The following is a 23,590-nucleotide window of genomic DNA, read 5'->3' on the forward strand; positions in this document are numbered from 1 at the left end:
CTGGATGCCAGAGATCAGTGGCCCAGCCGGCCATTCATGGCAGGCCTTCGCCATGGCAGCAGGTTCCCTGGGTTGTTGGCTGTGGCCTTGTTCTGCAGAGCAGGAAACTGAGGCCAGACAGGCATAGCAGAAGCAGTTGCTGGGGTGCCAGGGCAGTGGGTGTAGGTAATGGGGAGCGGGTAGGTATTGCTGGGTTCACCGGTGGCTGGGGATGAGGGGGTAGCTGCTCCTCACTGAGTGTGTGCACAGGTGTGTCCCGGCACATACGGGGTGGGGTGGCTCTACATGCAGTGACAGTACGTAGAGACAGTTGCTCCATCCTCACTTTGGTCCCCAGACTCAGGAGCATCTGTCCCCTGCATGGGGCTCAGGCCAGACGCAGGGTGCCATAGGTGATCATTCCTGTCCCTCATCGTGTCTGGCCCTTACATAGCCTGCCCCTTGATCTCAAAACAAGTCCAGAATCCACTTACTTTCCTCCACGGTGTTGCCATAAATCAGGTCACAATGTTCCCCTCGCAGACACTGTCCCAGCCTCCTGCCATGTCCACTTCTGCCCCCAACGGTCCCTGCTCCCCATGGCTGACATAGGGGGATTTACAAACATAGTCCAGATCACACCCCTCCCCTGCTCAAACACCCTCTATGGCTCCCCATTTCTCCTGCAATGAAACCACCTTCCTCCCTGCAGCCCACAAGGCCTACATGGTTGGCCCCACTGGCATCTTCCCCTCCGTGCTGCATCAGAGAGCTGTGCCCTTTGCCTGGGACACTTTCTGCATGGCCAACTCCTTTCCCTTCTCAGTGCTCCCCTGGCTACAGCTGCCCTTTGCCCCGTTAGCGCCTTCGTTTTCCTTTCTCAACTTTGGTGTTTGAAGTTATCTTGTTCATTTAATTGTATCCTGTTTACTCTCTGCTTTCCCCACCAGACCGGAGGCCCCTGAGGGCAGGGATTTTGTGTGGCCTGGTCCCCACTGTGTCCCCAGGGTTCAGCACAGGGGCAGGCACACTGTAGGTGCTCAAGGAATGTTTGTTGAGTGAATGAACGGGGGTCTGGGGATTCTGGGAAGCCTCCCTGCTTCTGACTTCCCTGGGCTGTCATGAGAAGAGGAAGCATTAATTCAGTACCTACTGTATGAGACTTCTCCTTCCATAGTAGCTTCCACAGTGAACATGTACTGTCCCCTTTCTGTGTCTTCTATTCTGTTTTGGCTACGGAGGATGTTATAGATCCAGAAACAGGCCTGGAAGTCAGCCTGATACTGTAGGTACGCTTGTAGGCGCCGCCTTACTTCTCATTTGCATGATCCTCGCATTTCCTCCCATTTTACAGTTGAGAAGCCTGAGCTGGGGCCGTTCAGTCAGGTGTGCGATTCCTGAGTGTAGCCGGACTGATGGCTTTTCCCATCACACCTGGGCAGAGCATGTCACATGCCCCTGACGCAATCTGCCAGACACACCTGTGCTGGTCCCGTGCTGGGAGATGTTGGGACCCCAAGGAGCCCCAGGCCTGGGGAAGGCCGCGCCGGACACACGCGCGCGCGCGGGGCGGCGGGGGGCGGGCGTGAGTTCTCCAGGAGAGGTGATGCTGAATCCTGCCAGGCTAGTTGCAAGTAGCGGGGCCAGGGTGGGCGTGGTGGCACGAGCCAGGCCGGGACGCTGGGCGGGTCCTGAGTGCGGCGCTGCACTCGAAAGGGCTTAGCGCCCCGGGGAGAGGAAAAGTGATCGGATTGACGTTTGGACGGAAAACAGCCAAAATCCCCGGCTCCAGGTTAACTTGCGGCCCCGCCCCGCCCCCGCCGCCCGCGGCCCTGGCAACGCCCCGCCCCGCCGCCCGCGGCCCTGGCAACGCCCCGCCCCTCCATTCGCGGCCATGGCAACGCCCCACCTACTCGCCCGCCCGCGGGCCCGACGGCCTCGCTTCCGCGTCGCTCGCCCCGCCCCCGGCAGGCCCCGCCCCCGAGCTCGCCGGCGCGGAGTTCGCGGCCGCGCTCGGGGGCGCGCGCTCCGTCTTCGCTCCCGCGCCGCCCCCCACCCCCCCGCCCGGCTCCGCGGGGCTCCCGGGCCTTGCCCGCCAAGGGGGTTCGCGCCCCGCCGCCCCCGGCTGCGCCCCCGCGCGGTCCCGGCCTCGGGCGGCGGCACAAAGGGACGCGGCATGTCCGACCCAAGCTGCTGGACGGCCGTGGCGGCTCCCGGCCGTCGGAGCCGCCTGGCCAAGGGCGCGCTGCTGCAGCGCTCCAAAAGGTAGGGCGCCGGCCGGCGGCCGGGCGACGCGGAGTGGCCGGGGGCGCGTCCGGCCGCGTGGCGGGCCCGCACCGCTGCCGCGCGCGGCGGCTGGAGGAACGAGGGGGTCGCCTCGGAATCGGAGCATACCCGGGGATCCCAGGCAACCCCTTCGCTCCTCCCGCCCTGCACTGGGGTGTCTGTCCGCCGGGTCGCAGCTAGGGATGGGGTCAGGATTCGAACCCGGGTCTCTAGGGCTGGGCCGAACCACGCAAGAGCTTCTTGGAAAAACTGAGGCTGCTCTGTCCCTAGAGCCCATTGGGTGGAAATGTTGGCTCAGAAAGCAAATATTTACTGCAGGAGGCTGGCGTGGGGGTGGAGTGTCGGGATCTCGAACAGCTGGGGTGAACCCCGGGCAAAACCTGGCCTCCATTGGAGTCTCGGTTTCCCCTTCTGACAAGCAGAGAGGCTGAGTGAGGGCTGTGGATTTGACAGGGCCTGGGTTCGAATTTCAGCTCAACCACAACTAGGCTGTGTGACCTCAGACAGTTCCTTATCCTCTCTGTGCTTGGATTTCTCATTGGTGCTGGGCTGGGGCATTCCCAGAAGGGAACACAGGCAGGTTCTGGGCGGTGGGATCAGCTGCTGAGGGACCTTGAATGCTGAGTGCAGGGCTTAGAGCCCCCTCCAAGATCCTGGGACGCCATAGAGTGCTTATGGGTGCTACAGGGATGGGGTGCGGGAAGCTGGCCTCGGGTCCCCACTTTCTGCCACGTTCTCATTCTCTGCTGTGTCCTGGATACCAGGGGGTGGCTATGGAAGGGCAATTTCTCCAGGTTCGGAGCCTCCCCCAGGGAGGGTTAAGCACGCAGCTGGCCCTCGAGAGGTGCTCAGGAAGTAAACAGATGGACCCTAGTTCTCTGTTGAGTCCTCACATTTGGCTGTTTTCAAGGCCTTGCCTGAGAGGAGGGAAGCCAAGTAGGTGTTTTTCCCAGATGCCGTTGGAAGAGGCAAATGATTCAGCAAGAATTATGGGGTGCAGCACGGGGGTGAGGAGCCGGGTGAGGGGCCGCGAGGATGTGGGGATTGGGGGGGGAGTGTTGGGGGGGTTCAGGAAGCGTCGCAGGAACCTGTGGGTTTCACTTTTGCTTCTGCACCTCAGGGGCTGGGACACGATCCCTGTGGCTGTTGATGTCTGTGGCCTCAGTTTCCTGGTCTGGGAAGTGGATGCAGCTAATCCCTTCCGTCTCGGAGGTTGATTGGGATTGGCACGTGTCGGGGACTCAACTTACTCAGCAGGCTCTGCGTGTGCCCCCACTGGGCCAGGCACCGTAAGCGTCGTGCAGGGAAAGACAACGACATATGTACCCGCGCCGGGCCCAGAGCTGAGCACTGTGTGTGGGTTTCATTCTTCGAGATACACAGATGGGGAAACTGAGGCTCAAGGGCAGCCACACATGGGGCCGTGAACAGGCTGGGACCCTCTTCCCTGCCCACCTTGTCACCTGTGCCCTTTGAGGATCATGCTCTCCCACGCCTTGGCCTGCCCTGAACCTTCTGCCTGGGACCCCACTCCTGTCTCTCCGGGCCCCGAGGCCTTGTCTCCCTCCCTGCACAGTTCTTGCGCTGCGTTGGTGGCTCGGGTGTGTGGGCTGCTGCGCTTGTCGCTTGTCGAGTGAGAAGAGCTGTTGCCGTTGCTGAGCGACTGCTCTGGAGGGGACGGTGGTGCTGCTCCGACTTCCCTCTGCTGAGGCGGGGGCTGGGGCCAGGGCCCGGGTGGAAGCGAGGCCAGGCAGGTGCCCACGGCCTGCGCCTGGGGTCTGGCGCGCAGGAGGGAGCTGGGGTGGGGAGAGGGAACGTGTGGGCAGACGTTGGGCGGAACAGACAGGGCTGTGAAAGAGGCTGTTGCCTTTGGGGGTTTGGGCTGGGTCAGACTCGAATTTTAGGGAGATCTTGGGGAGGAGGAGGGGTGCTGAGATATTGGGGCAGTGGCCTCGGGGACGGGTGTGTAGAACGAGGTGGGAGTCTGGCTCCGCCCTCCGAGGGTTCCAGGGCGGCTGTCCACCCTCTGCCTGGCCTGCTGGCCGTGGCCACGGGCAGGGGTGTGGGATGGGACTGTGAACAGAGAACCCTGAAAAACGGGGCCGTGGGCTCCTGGCCATGTGCAGTGTCCACCATGAGGCTGGAGGCACTTCGTGCCACCCCTGATGACAACACTGGCAGTGGTTTTAATGATAAGGAATACTCATCAAGTGGCGGCTCTGCACGGGGCCCCGACGGCTAGGCTGGGCGAGGCTTTGGGGGACCCACCTAGGGGCAGCGTGGGAGTGGTCACGGCCACTCCCCACCCTGCTCCAGAAGCAGCTGCCTGTGTGCTCTGGGCCGCGCACGTGGTCCTCCGGGCGGCCATCTGATCTTGTCCCTCCCCCTCACAGCTGCCGCAGCGGGAACCGCAAGAGCTTGGTGGTAGGAACGCCCTCACCAACTCTTTCCCGGCCCCTGTCACCGCTGTCTGTCCCGACAGGTGAGTGCGGGAGGAGCAGGTGGGCACTGTGTCCTGTTTCTGCCCCCACTGACTCAGTTTCCACCCCCTCTTCCTCAGCAGGCAGCAGCCCCTTGGACAGTCCTCGGAACTTCTCGGCAGCATGTGCCATCAACTTCCCCTTTGCCCGGAGGTGAGCGGCGGTGGCTTTGGGGGACAGTGCTGGCACAGCTGGCGAGGGGGCGGGCAGGGGCATGTGCTTGGTGGCTGGACCTGGCTCCTCATTGCCTTCCCCAGCCCCTGGTCCCCGCGTGGTGGCGGTCTCTCCCTCTGGCCTCCCTCCCTGGCAAATGCACGGCCCTGTGCAGCTGCGTCCCGCCCACAGACGGTAGTTTCCTCCCCCTTGGGAGGGGGAGGAGGACAGGGATACCGCCCAGTCCACGAATCATTAGCTCACTAAAAAGTCACTTATTCACTTAGCAAGAGCTCACGGAGCACCTGTTGTGTGCCAGACACTCGCATTTCACTTATTCAGTCAACAGCATTTATTGAGCGCCTTTTGTGTGCCATGCACTGTGCGGGGTGGGGTGGGGGGAGACACAAATGGGCGGCTGGCCCTTGGCCCCTTGGGGAGTCCTCAGTTTGATGGTGGCAGCCAATGCGTAGTACCCCAGCGGCTGTGACTGAGGGGTTGAGGGGTTGACGGGGGACACACTGGCAGCTGGGGTCAGTGAAGGCCTCCTGGAGGAGGTGTCTGAAGGATGGACAGAGAGAAAGCACACGGAAATCCCACTGGTCAAACTATGTCTCCGTGGTCATTTTATCAGAAGGTCCTTCCTCCAACAGGGCCAGAATCTGCTCGCCATGGTGTCCTGCCTGTGGTCCCCACAAACCACAGGGGTCGGGCCTTCCTGCCATCTGTCCTTGTTCCCCTCCAGGGCAGACGGCAGAAGGTGGTCCCTCGCGTCTCTCCCGTCTTCTGGCTATGGAACCAACACGCCCAGCTCCACCCTCTCGGTATCTGCAGCCCTCCTTAGTGGGCAGACAGGCGGGCGCTGGGTTGGGGTCGGGGGCACATCTTTGGTTTCTTTCAGGGTGTTGGAGAGTGGTGCAGTCAGCAAACATCCTGGCTGCCCTCTCCGTCCCCCCTTCTGGGAAATGTAAGGGCCCTTGAGAAAGACCCAGCCTTGGCCCCAAAGAGCCCCCAGCCTGGAGGCCACAGATATCCCTAGCCTGTGGGGTTAGGACCTGGCTAGAGGGTAACTTAGGACTGCCAAAGGGAGCAGTCAAGGAGGGCTTCCTGGAGGAGGGGGCTTCAGAGCTGGGGTTTTGAGGGATGCATAAGAGCCAGGCGGGAGAATGTCACCAGCAGCCTGGGTCCTGAGGAGTGGTGCTGGGGTCCTGGCTGTGGCGTTGACCATGAGCTCATGGCTCTGATTGCCCCCCCCGCAACTCCCCGCCAGTCAAGCTCATCCTCCCGGGAGCGCCTCCACCAGCTTCCCTTCCAGCCGACGCCGGACGAGCTGCACTTCCTGTCCAAGCACTTCCGCAGCTCAGAGAGCGTGGCTGATGAGGACGGGGGCCGCTCACCGCGCCTCCGGCCCCGTTCCCGCAGCCTCAGGTGGGCCTTGACCTCAGGGCCCAGGCCCAGCCCCTCCCTGGGCTGGCTTGGAGACCCACACCGGCCCGACCTTGCCCGTGCCTGGCCTCTGACCCTGCCCGTGCCTGGCCTCTGACCCTGCCCGTGTCTGGCCTCTGACCCTGCCCGTGCCTGGCCTCTGACCCTGCCCGTGCCTGGCCTCTGACCCTGCCCGTGCCTGGCCTCTGACCCTGCCCGTGCCTGGCCTCTGACCCTGCCCGTGCCTGGCCTCTGACCCTCTTGCCTCAGAGTCCCGTCCCCCCCACCCCCGCCCCCGGCCTAGGCTCCGTCTCGGATCTCATGTGAACCAACAAACCCACCGTCCCCTTTCAGCCCGGGACGCACATCAGGGACCTTCGACAATGAGATTGTCATGATGAATCACGTGTACCGGGAGCGGTTCCCCAAGGTGCTCGGAGCCTGGCGGCCGGACCGGCCCCACCACGATGCTGTCCCTCCGTGGCACTCTGCCTTCCTGGTTGTGTCCCCTCCTGCCTGTCCGTGTCTGTCTTTGCTGCCCCAGACCCCTCCATCGAAGGATGGTTTCCCTCGGCCACCGCCCCATCCCCTCTCCCCTGACGTTGCTTCTTCCTGTCCCCATCTGCGCGTGTCACCCTCCGGCCTCACCCTCTAACCCAGCGGCCCCCTGTCGCCCTGCCCAGGCCACGGCGCAGATGGAGGGCCGTCTGCAGGAGTTCCTGGCGGCCTACGCCCCCGGGGCCCGGCTGGCGCTGGCCGACGGCGTCCTGGGCTTTATCCACCACCAGATCACCGAGCTGGCCCGAGACTGCCTGGCCAAGTCAGGCGAGGCCCTCGTCACCTCCCGCTACTTCCTGGAGATGCAGGAGAAGCTGGAGCGGCTTCTGCAGGACGTGTGTGGGGCGTGTGGGGCGGGGAGGGGCGTGTCCCCCGGTGGGCCGGGGCCGGGGGCCTGTGGGTGATGCCACCGCCTGTGTCTCCCAGGCGCATGAGCGCTCAGACAGCGAGGAGGTCGGCTTCATCGTCCAGCTCGTCCGGAAACTGCTCATCATCATCGCGCGGCCGGCGCGGCTCCTCGAATGTCTGGTGAGTCCGTTTCGCACGGCAGGGCAGGGTCCTGGCGCAGCTGACACCAGGCCGACGACAGTTCCCACGTGGGGGGCTTTGAGAGGGACATGGGGTGCCACCAGGCTGGGTGGGCTTCCCCCAGGAAGGTGCAGGAGCCAGGACCCGGGGAGGAGCTGCGGCCAGGGGCGAGGGCGCCCGGGCAGAGGGGTGGTGGGTGCGGAGGCGGGACTGGGCTCTGGCCGACCGGAGCCCCTCGCGCCCCCAGGAGTTCGACCCCGAGGAGTTTTACCACCTGTTGGAGGCGGCCGAGGGCCAAGCCCGGGAGGGCCATGGCATCAAGACGGACCTGCCGCAGTACATTATCGGGCAGCTGGGCCTGACCAAGGACCCCCTCGAGGGTGAGCCGGGGTGGGGCCCGGGGTTCAAACTAAGCCCGTGTGACTCCAGAACCACCATAGTGTCCTGCGTCTCCCTGTGGCCCTGCCCTTGGCCACCTGCGGGAAATGCCCCAGATTCCCGGGGTCAGGTGGTGGCAGCCGATATCCCCAAATGCCACCTCAAGATGGCCAGGATATCTGGAGAACAGTGGCCCTTCTAGAAGGTTCTTCAGTGGTGGCTTAGTCCAGCCTCCCGTGCTTGGCTCCAGGACAGCAGCGTGGGAGCCGGGCAGGGGAGACACTGTATTCCCGGCCCAGGACAGGCCCCGGGGCCCCTGGGAAGTTGCCAGATGACGAAGAGGAGGCCCGGAGGCCCCTTTCGAGGCTCTCCCTTTGTCTTGCAGAGATGGTGCCACTGAGTCACCTTGACGAAGGACAGCCCCCAGTCCTTGAGTCCCCAGAGGTAAGTCACAGAGCTTTGGGGCCCCACCTGCCTTGTTCTTTCTAGGGTGGACCAGGTGGCCACAGGGAGGGCTGGGCTTGCCGAGGTTTTGCATGCAGTAGGCACTTAATAAACACCTGTGGCTTTGGGGGGAAGGCAGTGCCAAGTGGGACTGCCTCACTTTGGGGGTCAGGTGGGGCAGTGCCAGAGGGGACACTGGAAAGGTGCGTTTTGAAGGATGTGTAGGAGTTTGCCTGGAGTGGGGCAGCTTAAGCAAAGAGCTCAGAAACTCGGAAGTTGAGCTGGAGAAGTCCAGACAACGGAAGACATGGTGTTTGGGCTTGAAGGCGGGTGGAGCCTGGCCGGCTCTGCAGTGGGCGGGACCCTGAGCCCTTCCTGTCCCCGCAGAGCCGTGCCCTGGTCGGCCAGTCCCGGAGGAAGCCGTGTGAGAGCGACTTCGAAACCATCAAACTCATTAGCAACGGGGCCTATGGGTGAGTCTCCAATCATCCATGGACCCGTTTCTCAGATGCCCAAGGGGATGGCTGAGGCCCAGGCCGCCCTTTTGTCAGCTCCGCCTCAGCAAGGCTCACACATTCACCACTGAACGTGCAGCCAGGGAGACTGATGAGTTCGGTGGCCGCAGGCTTTTGAGCTAAGGGTCTCCGCCTGCTGTGAAGAAATACACAACCCAGGGGCCAGTACACAGGGCCATTTTCAGCTCATTTATGTGACACCAGGGGACGGTGGTGGCTGCTTTGGGAGAGGGGCCGGGTGAGGAGGAACGGGGTCCCGGGAGGGCGCAGCCCAGGCAGAGGCGTGGGGGCTCCGGTCTCAGGCCTCCCAGCGAGCTCCCCCACCCCGCAGGGCCGTCTACCTGGTGCGGCACCGTGACACGCGTCAGCGCTTCGCCATCAAGAAGATCAACAAGCAGAACCTGATCCTGCGCAACCAGATCCAGCAGGTGTTCGTGGAGCGCGACATCCTCACCTTCGCCGAGAACCCCTTCGTGGTCAGCATGTTCTGCTCCTTCGAGACGCGCCGCCACCTGTGCATGGTCATGGAGTACGTGGAAGGTGCGGTCACTGAGGCTTGCGTGCCTCCGGTGACGGGGAGAAGGTCCCAGCCTGGTTGGGGAACCCTGAGGAACCCCAGTTGGAGGCAGGGGGCCCGGCCACGGGGGTTCAGGGCTGGGGGAGCCTAGACAGGACTGCAGATGGGAGCCCGGGGGGCAAGGGAAGGACGGGCATCCTAGGCTGGGGCACTGACGGGCAGAGGCCTGGACTGGCTGTGACCGCGCCGCCCCCTCCCAGGCGGCGACTGCGCCACACTCCTGAAGAACATGGGCCCGCTGCCCGTGGACATGGCCCGCATGTACTTTGCCGAGACGGTGTTGGCGCTCGAGTACTTGCACAACTATGGCATCGTGCACCGAGACCTCAAGCCGGACAAGTGAGCTGGCACCTGGCAGCGGGGGCCTGGGGGGGCCGGGCTGCGGTGGAGGCGGGGCTGGGGCAGGGCCCAGACGGCTCAGGGGCGGAGCCTCTGGGTGGGCCAGGGACCGCTCAGGAGCCCACCTGTCTAAACTGCTGGCGTCTTAGGGCCCCTCCTGGCAGGAAGGCAGGGACTGTGCACATGTGGAACACCTCGTGTGCAGAGGAGAGGAGGGCAGGCACTTGCTAGGCCTCTCCTCGATGCAGGAGGCGGCCACGCTGCCAGTCCAGAGGAAGGATGTGCACGTAAGGTGCCCAGACTGTCTGCGGCGCGGGGCTGGGGGGACTGTGCACTCAGCTGCTGCTGCACAAAGGGGGAGAATGTGCACTTAGGAGGCACCAGCTATATACAGGGAATAGTGTCACGCACTTTGCAAGACCTTTTATGTGAAGAAAGTGACTGCACATCTTGAGCACTTGCTGTGTGTTAGCGCAGGGAAGGAAGGAAGAGAACGTGCTGATTGAGAGCCCTAGGATGTATTGAATAAGCACCTACTGCATGCCAGATCCTCCATGGGTGACTGGGAGACACGGGGCTGCCTGCTTTGTAACCCCTTTATGATTTTCAAAGCACTCTCCCCTGCATTTGATGAGCACCTGCTGTGTACAGAAGAGGGGGTTGCCCATTTATTGAGTGCCCCCTGGATACAAGGCAAGGACTGCACGTGTCTCAGGCGCTTGCCGTGTGGAGATGTGAACATAAGTGTTATGAGCCTTGCATGTTGTCAGGGCATTTTGCAGTTTGCAAGTGGCTTCGAAAACACATGGATTTGGCCCCTGCTGTATACCTGGGCCTGTGCTGGATCCTCTAAGGAACCTGGAGACAAGTGTAACAACTTCTCCCACATTGATGTTGGGTTTCTGTATCACAGTTTTTTGGTTGGCGTGTATTTATTGGGCACCAGCTGTGTACAAGGTGTGCAGAGCAAACAGCTATTAGGCGATGACTGTGTGCCAGGTCCAGAGCACTCAAACTGTTTTATTTTGCGGTTAGCATGTATTGAGCACCTACGGTGTGCCAGGGACCAGGGCGCTTTTCACAGAGGTGGGTGCAGAGATCTGCGACCATCCGGCCTTTGGGGGATCCTGGGGTGGGGTGGGATCTGGGGAACAGGGATGGGACCTCCTGAGGGTCTTGGGTCAGACCCCGAGGCGATAGCTGCCTCTCTGGAGCTCGGGACACTCTCACCTGCAAGAGGGGGCGGGAGGGTGCCCAGCGCTGGGCAATTCAGCGAGGAATAGATGCCCCCAGTCGGTGCTTGAAAAAAACCTTTTTTCCTTTTCACTTTGGAAAATTTCAGATGCACCCGAAAGTCAGGAGAAAGGTGTGTTAGTTTGCCAGAGCTGCTGTGAAAGGTGCCACACACTGAGTGGCTCAGACAGCTGAGATCCGTTCTTCCCGGTTCCAGAAGCTCGAAGTACAAGATCAAGGGGTCTGCAGACCCGGGCTCCCTCTGACGGGCCAGGGAAGGGTCTGGTCCGGGCCTCTCTCCGAGCCCCTGGCCGTTCTTGGCTTGTGGCAGCAGAACTCTAGTCGTCACGTGACGTCCTCCCTGTGTGTCTGTGTCCAAATTCCCTTTGCTATCAGGACACCAGTCACAGTGGATGAGGAGCCACCTGCTCCAGCCTTGTCTCACGCTAAGTCATTGCCTCTGCGGTGACCGTGTTTCCAGGTAGGATCACAGAGGCCTGACGTCCCGGGGCCAGGACAGCAACACGGGGACTTTGGAGAGCACCGTTCAAGCCAGGCCCCTGCCCCTGCCCTGTGCGTCAGCTCAGATGCCACAGCGACCAGCGCTTGGCCAGGCCCGTTTCCCCCTCACCCCCTTGCTACCCTTTCCCCACTGGCTGATTTGAAGCGAATCCCAGGCATTGTATCATTTTATTTGTAAAAAGGAAAAAAAGTTTTTCAATAGCAGATTTAGTGAGTGTTCAAGAAATAAATGCTTTTTATTTTTTATTGTTTTATTATTATTATTTTGTTTTCTAGAGATAGGGTCTTGCTCTGTTGCCCAGGCTGGAGTACAGTGGCGTCATCATAGCTCCCTGCAGCCTCGAACTCCTGGGCTCCAGCCATCCTTCTGCCTCAGCCTCCCAGGTCGCCAGGAGTACTGGCTGAATATTTTTTAGACGGTGGGAAGCCCCGTAGGAGCTCAAGAAGTATTGATGGTGTTGATAGTGGAAGGCCTGGGTTTGGAAGTTGCTGGGTGCACCTGATAGCTACACCAGCCTGTGTACACAGTAGTTGCTCAAGAAACATTCCTTTAAAAAAAAATGGTGGATATGCATGTTAGTTAGATACACAGAATTGTTTCTTTACAGAGCTGAGGTAAACAATAGGTGCTAAATAAATGGCCCTTTAAACAATGGCTATACACGGTGAATTCTCCAGGAATTCGTTTTTGTGTGGCAGATGTACTCAGGAGGTACACAGAAATGTGACTTTATGAAGCTGGTGCCTCTGATTCTATTGCATAACAAAACATTTATATACTTAAGTTCATAGGAAAAATTAACCAGCAGTGTATGGTATGTGCACCATTTTCAGGTTTTTTTTTTCCCTTAGAGACAGGGTCTTGCTGTGTTGCCCAGGCTGGGCTCAAGCAATCCTCTGGTCTCAGTCTCCTGAGTACCTGAGACTAGAGGTGCCATGTTACTGCGCCCAGCTACGTGCGTAAGTTTTTAAAAAATGGATGTATTTAAAAGGTGTACGGAAATACTTCTGTACACAGCAGGTGCTCAAGATATGTTCATTGCTCAGCAGGGGTGTAGACAATAGGTGCTTGCAAACTGCTTGGTTTGTTGAGGCAATGGATGCACAAACAAAAATGTACTGTGGGCACACCCAGCAGGTGCTACAAAATGAGATGTTACAGCACACCGGGGATGGATGCTGTGAGTCTTAGGAAATGTATCTTTGAGCAGCAGAGTATAGAGTAGGTGCCCAATAGCAGCACCAGATGCACCCAGTGGAGGCACAGAGGCGTCTGACTTGCAGTACCGCCCGAGACCAGCTGGCTGTCTTGATAACGTGGCTGTCCGCAGGCATGCTTGCTTTCCTCCTTTTTTGAGACAGGGTCTCGCTCTGTCACCCCAGGTAGAGTGCAGTGGCGTCAGCCTAGCTCACTGCAGCCTCCAACTCCTGAGGTGATCCTCCTGCCTCAGCCTCCCGAGTAGCTGGGACTACAGGCGCCACCACTGCACCCGGCTCATTTTTCTAGTCTTAGTAGAGACGGGATCTTGCTCTTGCTCAAGCTGGCCTCAAACTTCTGGCCTCAAGCAATCCTCCCTCCGTGGCCTCCCGGGGTACTAGGGTTACAGGCGTGAGCCACCACGCCTGGCCAGGCAGTGCTTTCTGACCCTCTCTTGGGGTAGGGTCAGGCTGCCCTGGCTGGACCTCGGCCTGGCCCGGGTGTAAGTCAAGGTCAGGGCGGGAGGAGCGGCCAGGCCTCCCGGCCCCCCAGCCCTGAGCGAGCCCCTCCACCTGCCCACAGTCTGCTCATCACCTCGCTTGGCCACATCAAACTGACCGACTTTGGCCTGTCCAAGATTGGGCTTATGAGCATGGCCACCAACCTCTACGAGGGCCACATCGAGAAGGACGCCCGGGAGTTTGTGGACAAGCAGGTGGGTGGCCCTGGGCGTGTAGAAGCCTGAAGCTCCTGGATGAGGGGGGCTTTATAATTCCACCCACCCCTTACTCCCAGGCTGGCCCTGGCCTCCCCATCTCTCCTGGGGTCTCGGGGGGGGGCGGGGCTGGCCTCAGTTTCCCCATTCCACCTGGCCTAGGTGTGCGGGACTCCGGAGTACATCGCCCCCGAGGTCATCTTCCGCCAGGGCTATGGGAAGCCGGTGGACTGGTGGGCCATGGGTGTCATCCTCTACGAGTTCCTGGTGGGCTGTGTGCCTTTCTTCGGAGACACCCCCGAGGAGCTGTTCGGGCAGGTGGTCAGCGGTACGTTGCCTCGGTGCCCCCTGGGGCTCTGCGAGGGGTTCTCAGGTTTGCCGTCTGCTGTCGGTGCCCCCAGGGGAGAGAAGCAGCAGGAAGAGGGAGGGAGTTGGTGCTGGGGGGCGAGTAGCGAGGGTGGCTCTATTAACAGGGGCGTGGAGACCCCACTGAGGGGACAGGGGGGCAGAAACCTGCAGGAGTGAGGGGAGCCGCAGAGTTGGAGGAGGGAGGTGCCCTGGGCAGAGGGCTCAGCCCGAGCAGAGGCTGCGAGGTCGGACTGAGGCAACAGGAATGAGCGAGGGGAGGTGACAGAAGGTGCTAGAAAGGGCTTCCCCTGCCTCCTCACTCCCTCCCTCGTTTTAGATGAGATTGTGTGGCCAGAGGGAGACGAGTCCCTTCCAGCTGACGCCCAGGACCTCATCACCAGGCTACTACGGCAGAGCCCTCTGGACCGACTGGGGACTGGTATGTAGGTGTGGGTGGGACCCAGGGGGGTGGCTCCCTCAGACCCTGGGGCCCAGGGAATAGAGGGAGGGGTGGGGCCTGACGTAGACAGGAGTTCTACTTGGGAAGCTACATGGAGGAGGGGGTTGGAGCTGGGGTTTTGAAGGATGCATAGGAGTTCACCAGGAACAGCACAAGACCTTGAAGGAATGGCAGATAGCTAGCTCTGGTGCTCACAGGGATCACTGAGGCTGAGTAAGTCTGAGTGATGATGTGAACCTGTGAAGTCATCAAAGGCTACGTCCTGAGGTCCTCAAAGGCCAGCTCAGAGGATCCCACCCTCCCAGTTTTCTGGCCACCTGGTAAATAGCTAAGGGACTGTTTGAGACCCATGCGGCCATGCGTTATGCAGCCACTGTGGGTCACGCTCATGTCCGAGGCTTCGCCACGAGAGAAGAGGGAGGGGCCGAGGCAGGGAGCAGCCACCTCCTGCCCTGTGGAATAGAAACGTGTGCAGAAGACCGGGGAAGGCAGCCGCCCGAGGCCCCGGGGCTTCTCCCTGCGGCGGGTCCGTGCAGCAGTAGGAGAGCGGCCCCGGGAACCGGGCTGGGCTGGGTCTGGGCCCCGGCTTGGTCCCCCTCTCCTGGCGCTTGCGTGGCAGCTGACTGCGGTTCTTTGTGGGCCCCACCCTATGTGGGCGGTGGTGGCGTCTTTCGGGGGCAGGTTGGGGCCCCACGGGGCTCAGCTGAGCATGTCTGCAGGTGGCGCCCACGAGGTGAAGCAGCACCCCTTCTTCCTGGCCCTTGACTGGGCAGGGCTTCTGCGACACAAGGCGGAGTTCGTGCCCCAGCTGGAGGCTGAGGACGACACCAGCTACTTCGACAGTAAGCTGGTGGCGAGAGGGGGCAGCGGGGTCATCTCGGGGGCAGGCTTTGCCGTCCCACAGTCCCTGGGGGGGAAGGGCTGTCTGCCAGGGGCTCCGCCCACACCTGGCCCCTCGCCCGAGGTCCAGGAGCTCCTGACTTCCTGAGCTTTTCCAAGAATCGAGGGCATGTCTGGCCACTGTCCTCTGGCTGGGATTTCCTGTGCGTCTGGGGGCAGGAGGCTGCGGCATCCTTCGGGTTTCAGAAGGGGAAACCGAGGCAGTGAATGTGGCAGGCCCTCACCTGGGGCTCCCCACAAGATCTGGCCTCTGGGTTGCCCAGCCCTGACCAGGCACAGGCCTGGGACTGTCACACAGGAGAGCTTGGGCCGCCCCGCTCGCTTTTGTGGAGGGGTCCTGGCAGGGCTGCTGTAGGTGGGCTCCCATGACTCTCTCTGTCCGCACCGAGAGGTCAGGCCCGTAGCGTTTTAGTGCCTCCTCCAGAACTTGCTGCACGCTGGAGGTCTTCTCTGAGCTTCTGTTTCCTTTTCTGTAAAATGAGGAACATCGTTTACGTTTGAGATGCGCAATTGTACCTAATGCTGCGTGACCCGTTTCAGGCTTCGCTGAAGCTCAGAGACAAGAATTCCCCTCGCCCACGGTCCCTCGCCTTTTGGGGACACAGCTGGGATTTAGTCCCAGATACCTGCTCTGCCTCCTGAGGTCCCTGAACACACCAGGCATTGCCCCACCTGGGGGCCCTTGCCTGGCCGCGTCCCCACCGTGACGCCACACAGCCCTGGAGGCCACCTCTGGGCGCCACCTCTGGGCCTCAGGTGGGCTGCACGTGCCTGTCCCTCCCACAGCGCGTTCGGAGCGCTACCGCCACCTGGGCTCCGAGGAGGACGAGACCAACGATGAGGAGTCGTCCGCAGAGATCCCCCAGTTCTCGTCCTGCTCCCACCGGTTCAGCAAGGTGAGCCCGGGCCCGGGAACACCTCGAGATGTCTGCTTGTCTTCCCGCGTGCTTTCCTTCCCCAGCGTGACAAAGTGCACGCGACAGAGCCACCACTGCAGGCTTTGTAAAGCCCACAGCCCAGTGGCATCCTGCACAGTCGCGATGCTTAGCAGCCACCGCCTCTGTGTGGCTCCAGAACATTCACTTCCCCGCAGAAAGAGACTTCGCACCCACTGGCAGCCACTGCCCAGCCCTGCCCCGGCCCACCCCGTGGCTTTCTGTCCCAGACGTTTGTACGAACAGAATTGCACAGCACGCGGCCTTTCGCGCCTGGCTCCTCCCACCCAGCGCACGGACCGGAGGCTCAGCCGCGCCGCGGCACGTGGCAGCGAGCCTGCCATTTCTTACGGCCGAGTGATATTCCGCTGCACAGATGTGCCACTGTGTACGCATCCATCCTCGGTGGACACGGAGGTGGCTTCTGCCCCGTGGCCACTGTGCTGGGTGTCACGGAACAGCCCCACAGGCTTTGCTCATTCCTGCCTTTGCGCCTTGCTCAGCAGCCCCTCCACTCTGCCGCGGGCCTGGGCCCCGGGGAGGACTCTCCGTTCGGCACTAGAAACCCCAGCTGTGGCCCCGTTGGTAGCCAGGGCCCTCTGAGTCAGAGGTCACCTGTACAAGGGACCCCAGACTCTGCTCTCTTCAGGGATGCAGTGAGTGAGGATTTAAGGAAGTGATTCATACCAAAGTGCCAGACTGAGCCCACTGTCCAGCCCAGGTGCAGCTGCCTCCACCTTCCTTGTTACTGTGATTTTTTATCGCCTCCCAGGTCTACAGCAGCTCTGAGTTCCTGGCCGTCCAGCCCACTCCTACCTTCGCTGAAAGGAGTTTCAGTGAGGACCGGGAGGAAGGCTGGGAGCGCAACATCGAGGTGGATTATGGCCGCAGGCTGAGCGCTGACATCCGGTAGGTGGGCCGGGGAGGTGTAGGCAGATCCAGCGTCCAAGCCTGCTGGGAGTTGGAGACAAAATTTGATGTTGAGGGAGCTTCCCAGTGGCCCAGTAGAAAAAGGTCAAACATATTGGCCAGGGTGTCAGCCCCCTGACAGCCTTTCTCCCTTTGGCTTTGCATCCCTAACCATGCCTGACATAAAGCACCTGTGTCCCATCACACTGCGAGGCTCTTGCTTGCACTGTTCTTTCTGGCCAGAATGCCCTTTGCTAACACACTCCTGTTCATCCTCCAAAGCCCAGACCCAACAGAAACAATCAATGTCTCGTAGAGGATGGGTGTTGGAAGCTGGTTTTAACAGTTGAATAGGAGGTCTCCAGGTAGGCATAAGAGGATGGCGCAAAGGGGACTCATCCTGTATTTGCAAATTGCCCCTGATTCCAGGCTGAGAGTTAAGATGTGGCCATGAGAGGTGACTGGGTATCCTGGGATGCAGGTGCCTGGCAGGTGTGACACAGGCTCGTCCTCCCTGCAGGCTGAGGTCCTGGACGAACTCTGGTTCCTCCTGTCACTCATCTTTGTCCCAGCCTGAACGGGGCCCTAGCCCGTCTCTCCTGAACACCACCATCAGCCTGGACACCATGCCCAAGTTTGCCTTCTCGTCAGAGGATGAGGGGGTGGGCCCCAAGAGGCCTGTCTTCATTCTGGGGGAGCCTGACCCACCCCCAGTGGCCACCCCAGTGATGCCAAAGCCCTCCAGCCTTTCTGGTAAGCGGAGCCTAAAGTAAGAGGGATAGTGTCATGGAAAGTTTTTCAGAGAATGGGCTATTTGAGATGGGTTTTCAAGGATGAGTAGGAGTTCTCCATCACTAACTAAAGCTTTAAGATAGGAGAGGCCAGGGCCCCAGAGAGGCCTCAGCTCGCTTCAGGAGCCCCTGTCTAGGGGTAACACCTCCTGCTTTATAGGGTCAGGATGGGACCGCTAGCTCCCAAGAGGGGAAGCTCAGGATTCAACTGGGTGTGGGGGAAGGCTTCCTGGAAGAGGAGACTTGAAGAATGGAGCTTTGCATAGCAACAATTCCGGAGGGCTGTGCAGGAAGAGGGGTCTGCATGAACGAAGGCGAGGAGGCTGGCCTGTGCACCGGCTGACTAGGAAGGAAGGGCCTTAGGCAGAGGGGCCGAGTGGCGAGGCGGAGGGCGCCGCACTGACGCCGCTGGCCCCCTAGCCGACACAGCTGCCCTCAGCCATTCCCGCCTCCGAAGTAACAGCACCGGCGCCCGACACTCCACGCCGCGGCCCCTGGATGCCGGCCGGGGCCGCCGCCTTGGGGGCCCGAGAGAACCAGCCCCCGAGAAGTCCAGGGCCTCCTCCGGCGGTGGCGGCGGCGGCAGTGGGGGCCGTGTGCCCAAGTCGGCCTCCGTCTCTGCCCTGTCCCTAATCATCACGGCAGGTAACGCCCGAGGCCCAGTCTGGGCTTTTACTTGTGTGTCCGTGTCTGTTCTAACCAGCAGGGCGGGGTCACTGAGCCGGGGCAGCACCGTGCCCGGCAGAGGGTTTTGGTGCCACCGCAGGGCGGCCAGGGCGGTCACTGCGGCGGAGAGAATGGCACCCCGGGGGGCCCCCTGCGAGGCACTGCGCCAGCCCTTCCCTGACCCCTTGCAGATGACGGCAGTGGCGGCCCCCTCATGAGCCCCCTGTCCCCACGCTCCCTGTCCTCGAACCCGTCGTCCCGTGACTCGTCGCCGAGCCGAGACCCATCGCCCGTGTGCAGCAGCCTGCGGCCCCCGATCGTCATCCACAGCTCGGGCAAGAAGTACGGCTTCAGCCTGCGGGCCATCCGCGTCTACATGGGCGACAGCGATGTCTACACTGTGCACCACGTCGTCTGGGTGAGTGCGGCTGAGTGGGAACGGCAGGGACTTGGGTTCGAGTGCGGCTCTGCCCAGGCAAGTCCCTTCCTTCTCAGAGCTGCATTTCGGGGCCTGGCTGGGACGGAAGGCGGGGCTGGTGCCACGTGGTTCCTCTCAGTGCCTGGTGTCAGTCGTGGGCGAGGAGGTTGGGTGACAGACAGGGATGGACAGGCAGACCCTGAGCCGACGTTAAGCTCCCAGCTCCATGCAGGGGCACGATGGGTACCTAACCCCCCTCCCCTAGCGTGAGGGTGTCAGTGTCCCCGCGAGGCCCGTCCCCTCCCCACTGCGCTCCCTAAATAGCCCCCAAGGTCAGGGAAACTGAGGCAGCACAAGAGGCAGCAACTTGCTGGGGTCCCACAGCCAACCCAGCCGGGCGGGGGTCTCCAGACGTGGGGCCCAGGCCTGTGACTCACCACGCCCGTCCGCCACCCGCAGAGCGTGGAGGAGGGAAGCCCGGCCCAGGAGGCGGGCCTGCGCGCCGGGGACCTCATCACCCACGTCAACGGGGAGTCGGTGCTGGGCCTGGTGCACATGGACGTGGTCGAGCTGCTGCTGAAGGTGCGGCCTCCCCACCCCCCCCCCCAGGCTCCCACGGCCCGGCACCCCCTTGGCCCCCGCGCCTGGTCCCACGGCTGGGTGGAGGGATGGACCCTCGGTGCTGGGTCCCGCGGGTCCGGGGGGAGGCACACAGGCGACCCCCGCCCTCGCTCCGGCAGAGCGGCAGCAAGATATCGCTGCGGACCACGGCCCTGGAGAACACGTCCATCAAGGTGGGCCCCGCACGCAAGAACGTGGCCAAGGGCCGCATGGCGCGCAGGAGCAAGCGGAGCCGCCGGCGGGAGACCCAGGACCGGTGAGCAGCCGAGGCCGGGTGCCAGGGTGCTGGGGGCGGGGTGGGACTCGGGGGGCGGCCATCTGAACCCCTGGCTGGCTTTCTTACCCCAGGCGGAAGTCGCTCTTCAAGAAGATCTCCAAGCAGACGTCAGTGCTGCACAGCAGCCGCAGCTTCTCCTCCGGGCTGCACCACTCGCTGTCATCCAGCGAGAGCCTCCCCGGCTCGCCCACCCACAGCCTCTCCCCCAGCCCCACCACGCCCTGCCGCAGCCCAGCCCCTGACGCCCCAGCAGGTGGGTGCACGGCCCAGGCCACCCTGGGAGTAAGGGCCGGTCGGTGCGGGGGATGGGGAGGGTGGACTGACTCGATGTAGGAGCAGAGACCACTGTAAGGGCCTTCCCAGCCTCCTGGAGTCTGAAAGGCAGCCCGGGCTGGTCAGAGAGAGGTGCAGGGGCAGGGAAGGGTGTGCCCAGCAGTGGGAACGTTGTGAGCAAACTCGGCGAGACAGGAGGGGCGTGGAAGCTGAGAAGGGGCCGGTGGGCTTTGAAGAATGGATTGGGCCAGAGTTGGGCTTAAATAAATTAGGGGGCATTAGGGAGCCATGCAGGGGGTGTGAGGGAGGGCATGGTTTGAACCTAGGAAAGACCATTCTGGGACAGGAAAGTATGGTGATTTGGCCTGACCCCAAGGGTCCTCAGTCTGCAAGAGATAGCCAGCCACAGGGTTAGAGTCAGGCTGGAGAGAGGGACAGGCTAGGGCAATTCAGAGGAAAGGCAGGTAGGGAAGGCTTCCTGGAGGATGGGGCATAGGAGCTGGGGCTTTGATGGATGAGTAGGAGTTCACCAGATCTAGGCCAAGGCAACAGCCCTGGGCAGAAGGCAGAGAAGCAAGCACAGGTGGCCACAGGAAAGGATGTGGATTTTGGCACGTTTGGTCAGTCCCAGGGCCCCACCTCTGTGCTAGGGACTTTGAGGCCAGTAGTACTGACCCCGGCCTGTCACCCGCAGACACTTCGTCCCCACCCAGTGCATCCCCAAGCTCCAGCAGCCCTGCCTCTCCAGCCGCCGCTGGCCACACCCGCCCCAGCTCCCTGCACGGCCTGGCTGCCAAGCTCGGGCCACCCCGCCCCAAGGCTGGCCGCCGCAAGTCCACCAGCAGCATCCCGCCCTCCCCGTTGGCCTGCCCACCTGTCTCCGCGCCCCCTCCCCGCTCGCCCTCACCCCTGCCTGGACACCCACCCGCACCCACCCGTTCCCCACGGCTGCGCCGGGGCCAGTCAGCTGACAAGCTGGGCACAGGTGAGCGGCTGGACGGGGAGGCAGGGCGCCGCGGCCGCGGGCCCGACGCCGAGCTGGTGGTCATGCGGCGGCTGCACCTGTCCGAGCGCCGAGACTCCTTCAAGAAGCAGGAGGCTGTGCAAGAGGTGAGCTTCGACGAGCCGCTCGAGGAGGCCACCGGGCCACCTGCCTCAGTGCCACAGATCGCCGTGGAGGGCGCCGAAGCTGTGCCAGGAGCCCTTGGACCCGCTGGAAAAGACTGATTCCTCCCCACCTGGTCTCTCCCTGGCTTCAGAGTCGCGTGTTTTTTGTGCAATGTTTTTTCCATAAAGTCACGCCTGGATGGAGACTGAGCCACCAGCATAGGACACCCGGAAAGCACAAAGCCATCTCCGTCCTTGCTGGAAAGCGGAGACAGCGCCTCCCTCACATTCTGATGTCGATCGGGAGGCCAAAGGGACAGGAATGGGGGACGAGGGTGGCGTTGTAAATAGTAGCAAACCCCTGCAACTAATTTATTACTTTTTATAAGCGACAGCCGGACTGAGCTGCCCCTACGCAGGCAGCTTGCCCCAGGCACCTGGGACCCCGTTTGCAGACCTGCCCTCTGGGCTGAGAAGGAAGCACTTTGGACAAGTCGTATGTGTTTGTGTTTTCTAGTTTTTCTGTACTTTTTAAGTTTTTGTGTTACCTGATCCCATCCCTGACCCAAGACCCCCCCCCCCCCAATTTGAGGGTATGAAGCCGAGCTTACTACCTGTGAGGGCCCAGTAGGGATGTGACTTGGAGCGTCCATAAACAATTCCCCTCCCCCAAGGCCACTTCCCACTATCACAGCTGCCATCCCTAGGGTGGCCTTGCTGTACTGAGTCTGCCTCCAATCCTGCAGGCTGCAGCCTGGAGAAGAGGGTGTGGGACCTGGGGCTTTGATGGATGAATAGGTGTTCACCATGTCTAAGCAGAGGGGTCATCCACTCCACAAGTGGGTGCTGATGCCCCAGGAGGCCCAGGCCTCACAGGGCACTGCCAAGGCAGGAGGAGAGTGTCCACCCTGGACGAGATTCCATGTTTGAGGCCCACCAGATGAGCCCTTGACCGGGCTGTGTCTGAAACACTCTCTGGGGGGTTCCCGCGATGTGTCAGCGCCTCTCTGGGGCGAGTGAGAAAACCCACTGGCAGCCCGAGTTTGCATTTCAGCTTCACTGTGTGGCTCTGGGAAAATGGCTTTCCCACTCTGTGCCTCAGTTTCCTTGTGTTTACAAGACTAATCCCAATGACTGTGTATTAAGCACCTACTGTGTACCAAGCGCTTTTACTCGTGGCTTCTCCCTCAGCCAGCCTTGAGAAGGCTGGAGACGGCATCATCACCTGCGTTTTACAGACAAGCCAGGTGAGGCCTGTGCCACGATCACCTGGGGAGAACTGTGGCAGAAGGGGACATCAGCCAGGCCCTGCTGTGGGCATCGTCATCAAGGGAGCTTGAATACGGGGGCTGGTGTCAGATACAGCAGGCTCCGGCCCCAGATCTTCCCCACTGCTGCGGTGTGACCCACGGGCATCCTGGAGGTGGCCAGTGAGGTTGCTTTGCCCCACGTGGCGAGGGAGCCCTGCAAGTGCCACAGCCCACTCTGCATCCTGTTCTGAGTCCCCTGCCCAGCACCGCCTGGTGTTGGAGGGTAGACCTAGGCTGTGCATGACTTGCCCTGTCCTTCCATCTCGGAGCTGGCAGTGAATAAAAGCTCGTATTCACAAAGACGAGGTCCGATGTCTGGATTTGTGAGGGCTGGGAAAGGGGTAAGGGGAGGGTGGGGAAGGGAATGGCGTGAAATAGAGCCGCGGCTCAAAGTCATTTCAAGTGGGTTTTGAGGGCTGTGTAGGCGTTCGCCATTGAGATTCTCCCTGACGCCTTCTCTGGTTCTGGTCTCCTGCTAGCTCTGCCCTTAAAAGCTTCATTCAGACACCCGTCTGGGGCCCTGAGCTACGTTCATAACGTCAGCAAGTCATCGCTGCGTCCATGCTATCCTGGTCTTTGCCTGGGCTGTGCCGCAAAACTTCGCCCCGGCCCGAACGCAGCCCGGCTCAGCCCGAGCGCGATCCGTCACCGGCGGGGCCGTCCGCAGCCTCAGAAACGTTCTTGACCTCGGCCCCGCCTCCGAGCGCCTTCGGCTATTTCCGGACACGATCTTCGGCGTCTGGGCTGCGGCCGGCCCAGCTGCTCCCGGAGGTCATTCCCTGTTTCCGGACGCTCTGGGTTGCCATGGGAACGCCTTCAACCCTGGCTTTTCCTCGGATCTCGGCTTGTTCGGCCGTCTCCTAAAAAGTTCCGCTTTCTGTGGCGAGCGCCTTCCTGCTTCCTGACCGTCAGGTTGCCCCCTCTGCGCTCTGGAACCGTCCATGCCTCGGCAGTCTCTCGAAGCTGGCGGTCGCGTCTCGGTCTGAACTCCCAAGGCTTCCATTTGCGACTGCGCACGCTCGGTTCTTTCCAGAAACGCTCCGCGCTCTCGGGGCTCAGCCTGTGTCCCCCAGGCCGGCTATGGCTCGTTCGGCCATTTCCGGAATCGCCCGCGCGTCGCTAAGCCCCGCCGAGCCCGGCCTCGGAGCCCGGGCCGCGCCGATGGCGTTCGGCTGTTTCCGGAAATGCTCGGCTGTCGCAGGGCGCCGGCCAACCCACCGGTCCCGCGGGATTATGTTCGGCTAC

The 23,590-nt window shown here is 61.7% G+C and overlaps 1 protein-coding gene across 15 annotated transcripts in view; it reads left to right on the forward strand.

Annotated features, from left to right (window-relative positions):
* MAST3 (microtubule associated serine/threonine kinase 3) overlaps positions 1-22,639 on the forward strand; it is a 33,066-nt gene extending 10,427 nt beyond the window's left edge. For 4 of the 15 annotated variants that reach the window (XM_069476256.1, XM_069476302.1, XM_069476276.1 and 1 more), the window contains 25 exons: positions 4,659-4,747; positions 4,826-4,898; positions 5,644-5,722; positions 6,169-6,326; positions 6,678-6,822; positions 7,007-7,216; positions 7,308-7,409; positions 7,657-7,789; positions 8,173-8,231; positions 8,619-8,704; positions 9,078-9,286; positions 9,524-9,662; positions 13,198-13,330; positions 13,493-13,658; positions 14,016-14,117; positions 14,858-14,980; positions 15,825-15,934; positions 16,746-16,882; positions 17,403-17,635; positions 18,094-18,318; positions 18,531-18,757; positions 19,217-19,339; positions 19,498-19,634; positions 19,727-19,908; positions 20,623-22,639. In XM_069476256.1, the coding sequence (XP_069332357.1) occupies positions 4,659-4,747; positions 4,826-4,898; positions 5,644-5,722; positions 6,169-6,326; positions 6,678-6,822; positions 7,007-7,216; positions 7,308-7,409; positions 7,657-7,789; positions 8,173-8,231; positions 8,619-8,704; positions 9,078-9,286; positions 9,524-9,662; positions 13,198-13,330; positions 13,493-13,658; positions 14,016-14,117; positions 14,858-14,980; positions 15,825-15,934; positions 16,746-16,882; positions 17,403-17,635; positions 18,094-18,318; positions 18,531-18,757; positions 19,217-19,339; positions 19,498-19,634; positions 19,727-19,908; positions 20,623-21,155 (3,913 nt within the window). In that variant the 3' untranslated portion in view covers positions 21,156-22,639. Of the gene's footprint in view, positions 1-2,155; positions 2,245-4,658; positions 4,748-4,825; positions 4,899-5,643; positions 5,723-6,168; positions 6,327-6,677; positions 6,823-7,006; positions 7,217-7,307; positions 7,410-7,656; positions 7,790-8,172; positions 8,232-8,618; positions 8,705-9,077; positions 9,287-9,523; positions 9,663-13,197; positions 13,331-13,492; positions 13,659-14,015; positions 14,118-14,857; positions 14,981-15,824; positions 15,935-16,745; positions 16,883-17,402; positions 17,636-18,093; positions 18,319-18,530; positions 18,758-19,216; positions 19,340-19,497; positions 19,638-19,702; positions 19,909-20,622 lie in introns of those variants that run through there. The other 11 variants (XM_069476373.1, XM_069476322.1, XM_069476389.1 and 8 more) reach the window with 8 other exon arrangements.
* Positions 22,640-23,590: the final 951 nt, after the last annotated feature.

This window comes from Eulemur rufifrons, chromosome 2 (genome assembly GCF_041146395.1).
Source record: "Eulemur rufifrons isolate Redbay chromosome 2, OSU_ERuf_1, whole genome shotgun sequence".
Lineage (NCBI taxonomy): Eukaryota > Metazoa > Chordata > Mammalia > Primates > Lemuridae > Eulemur > Eulemur rufifrons.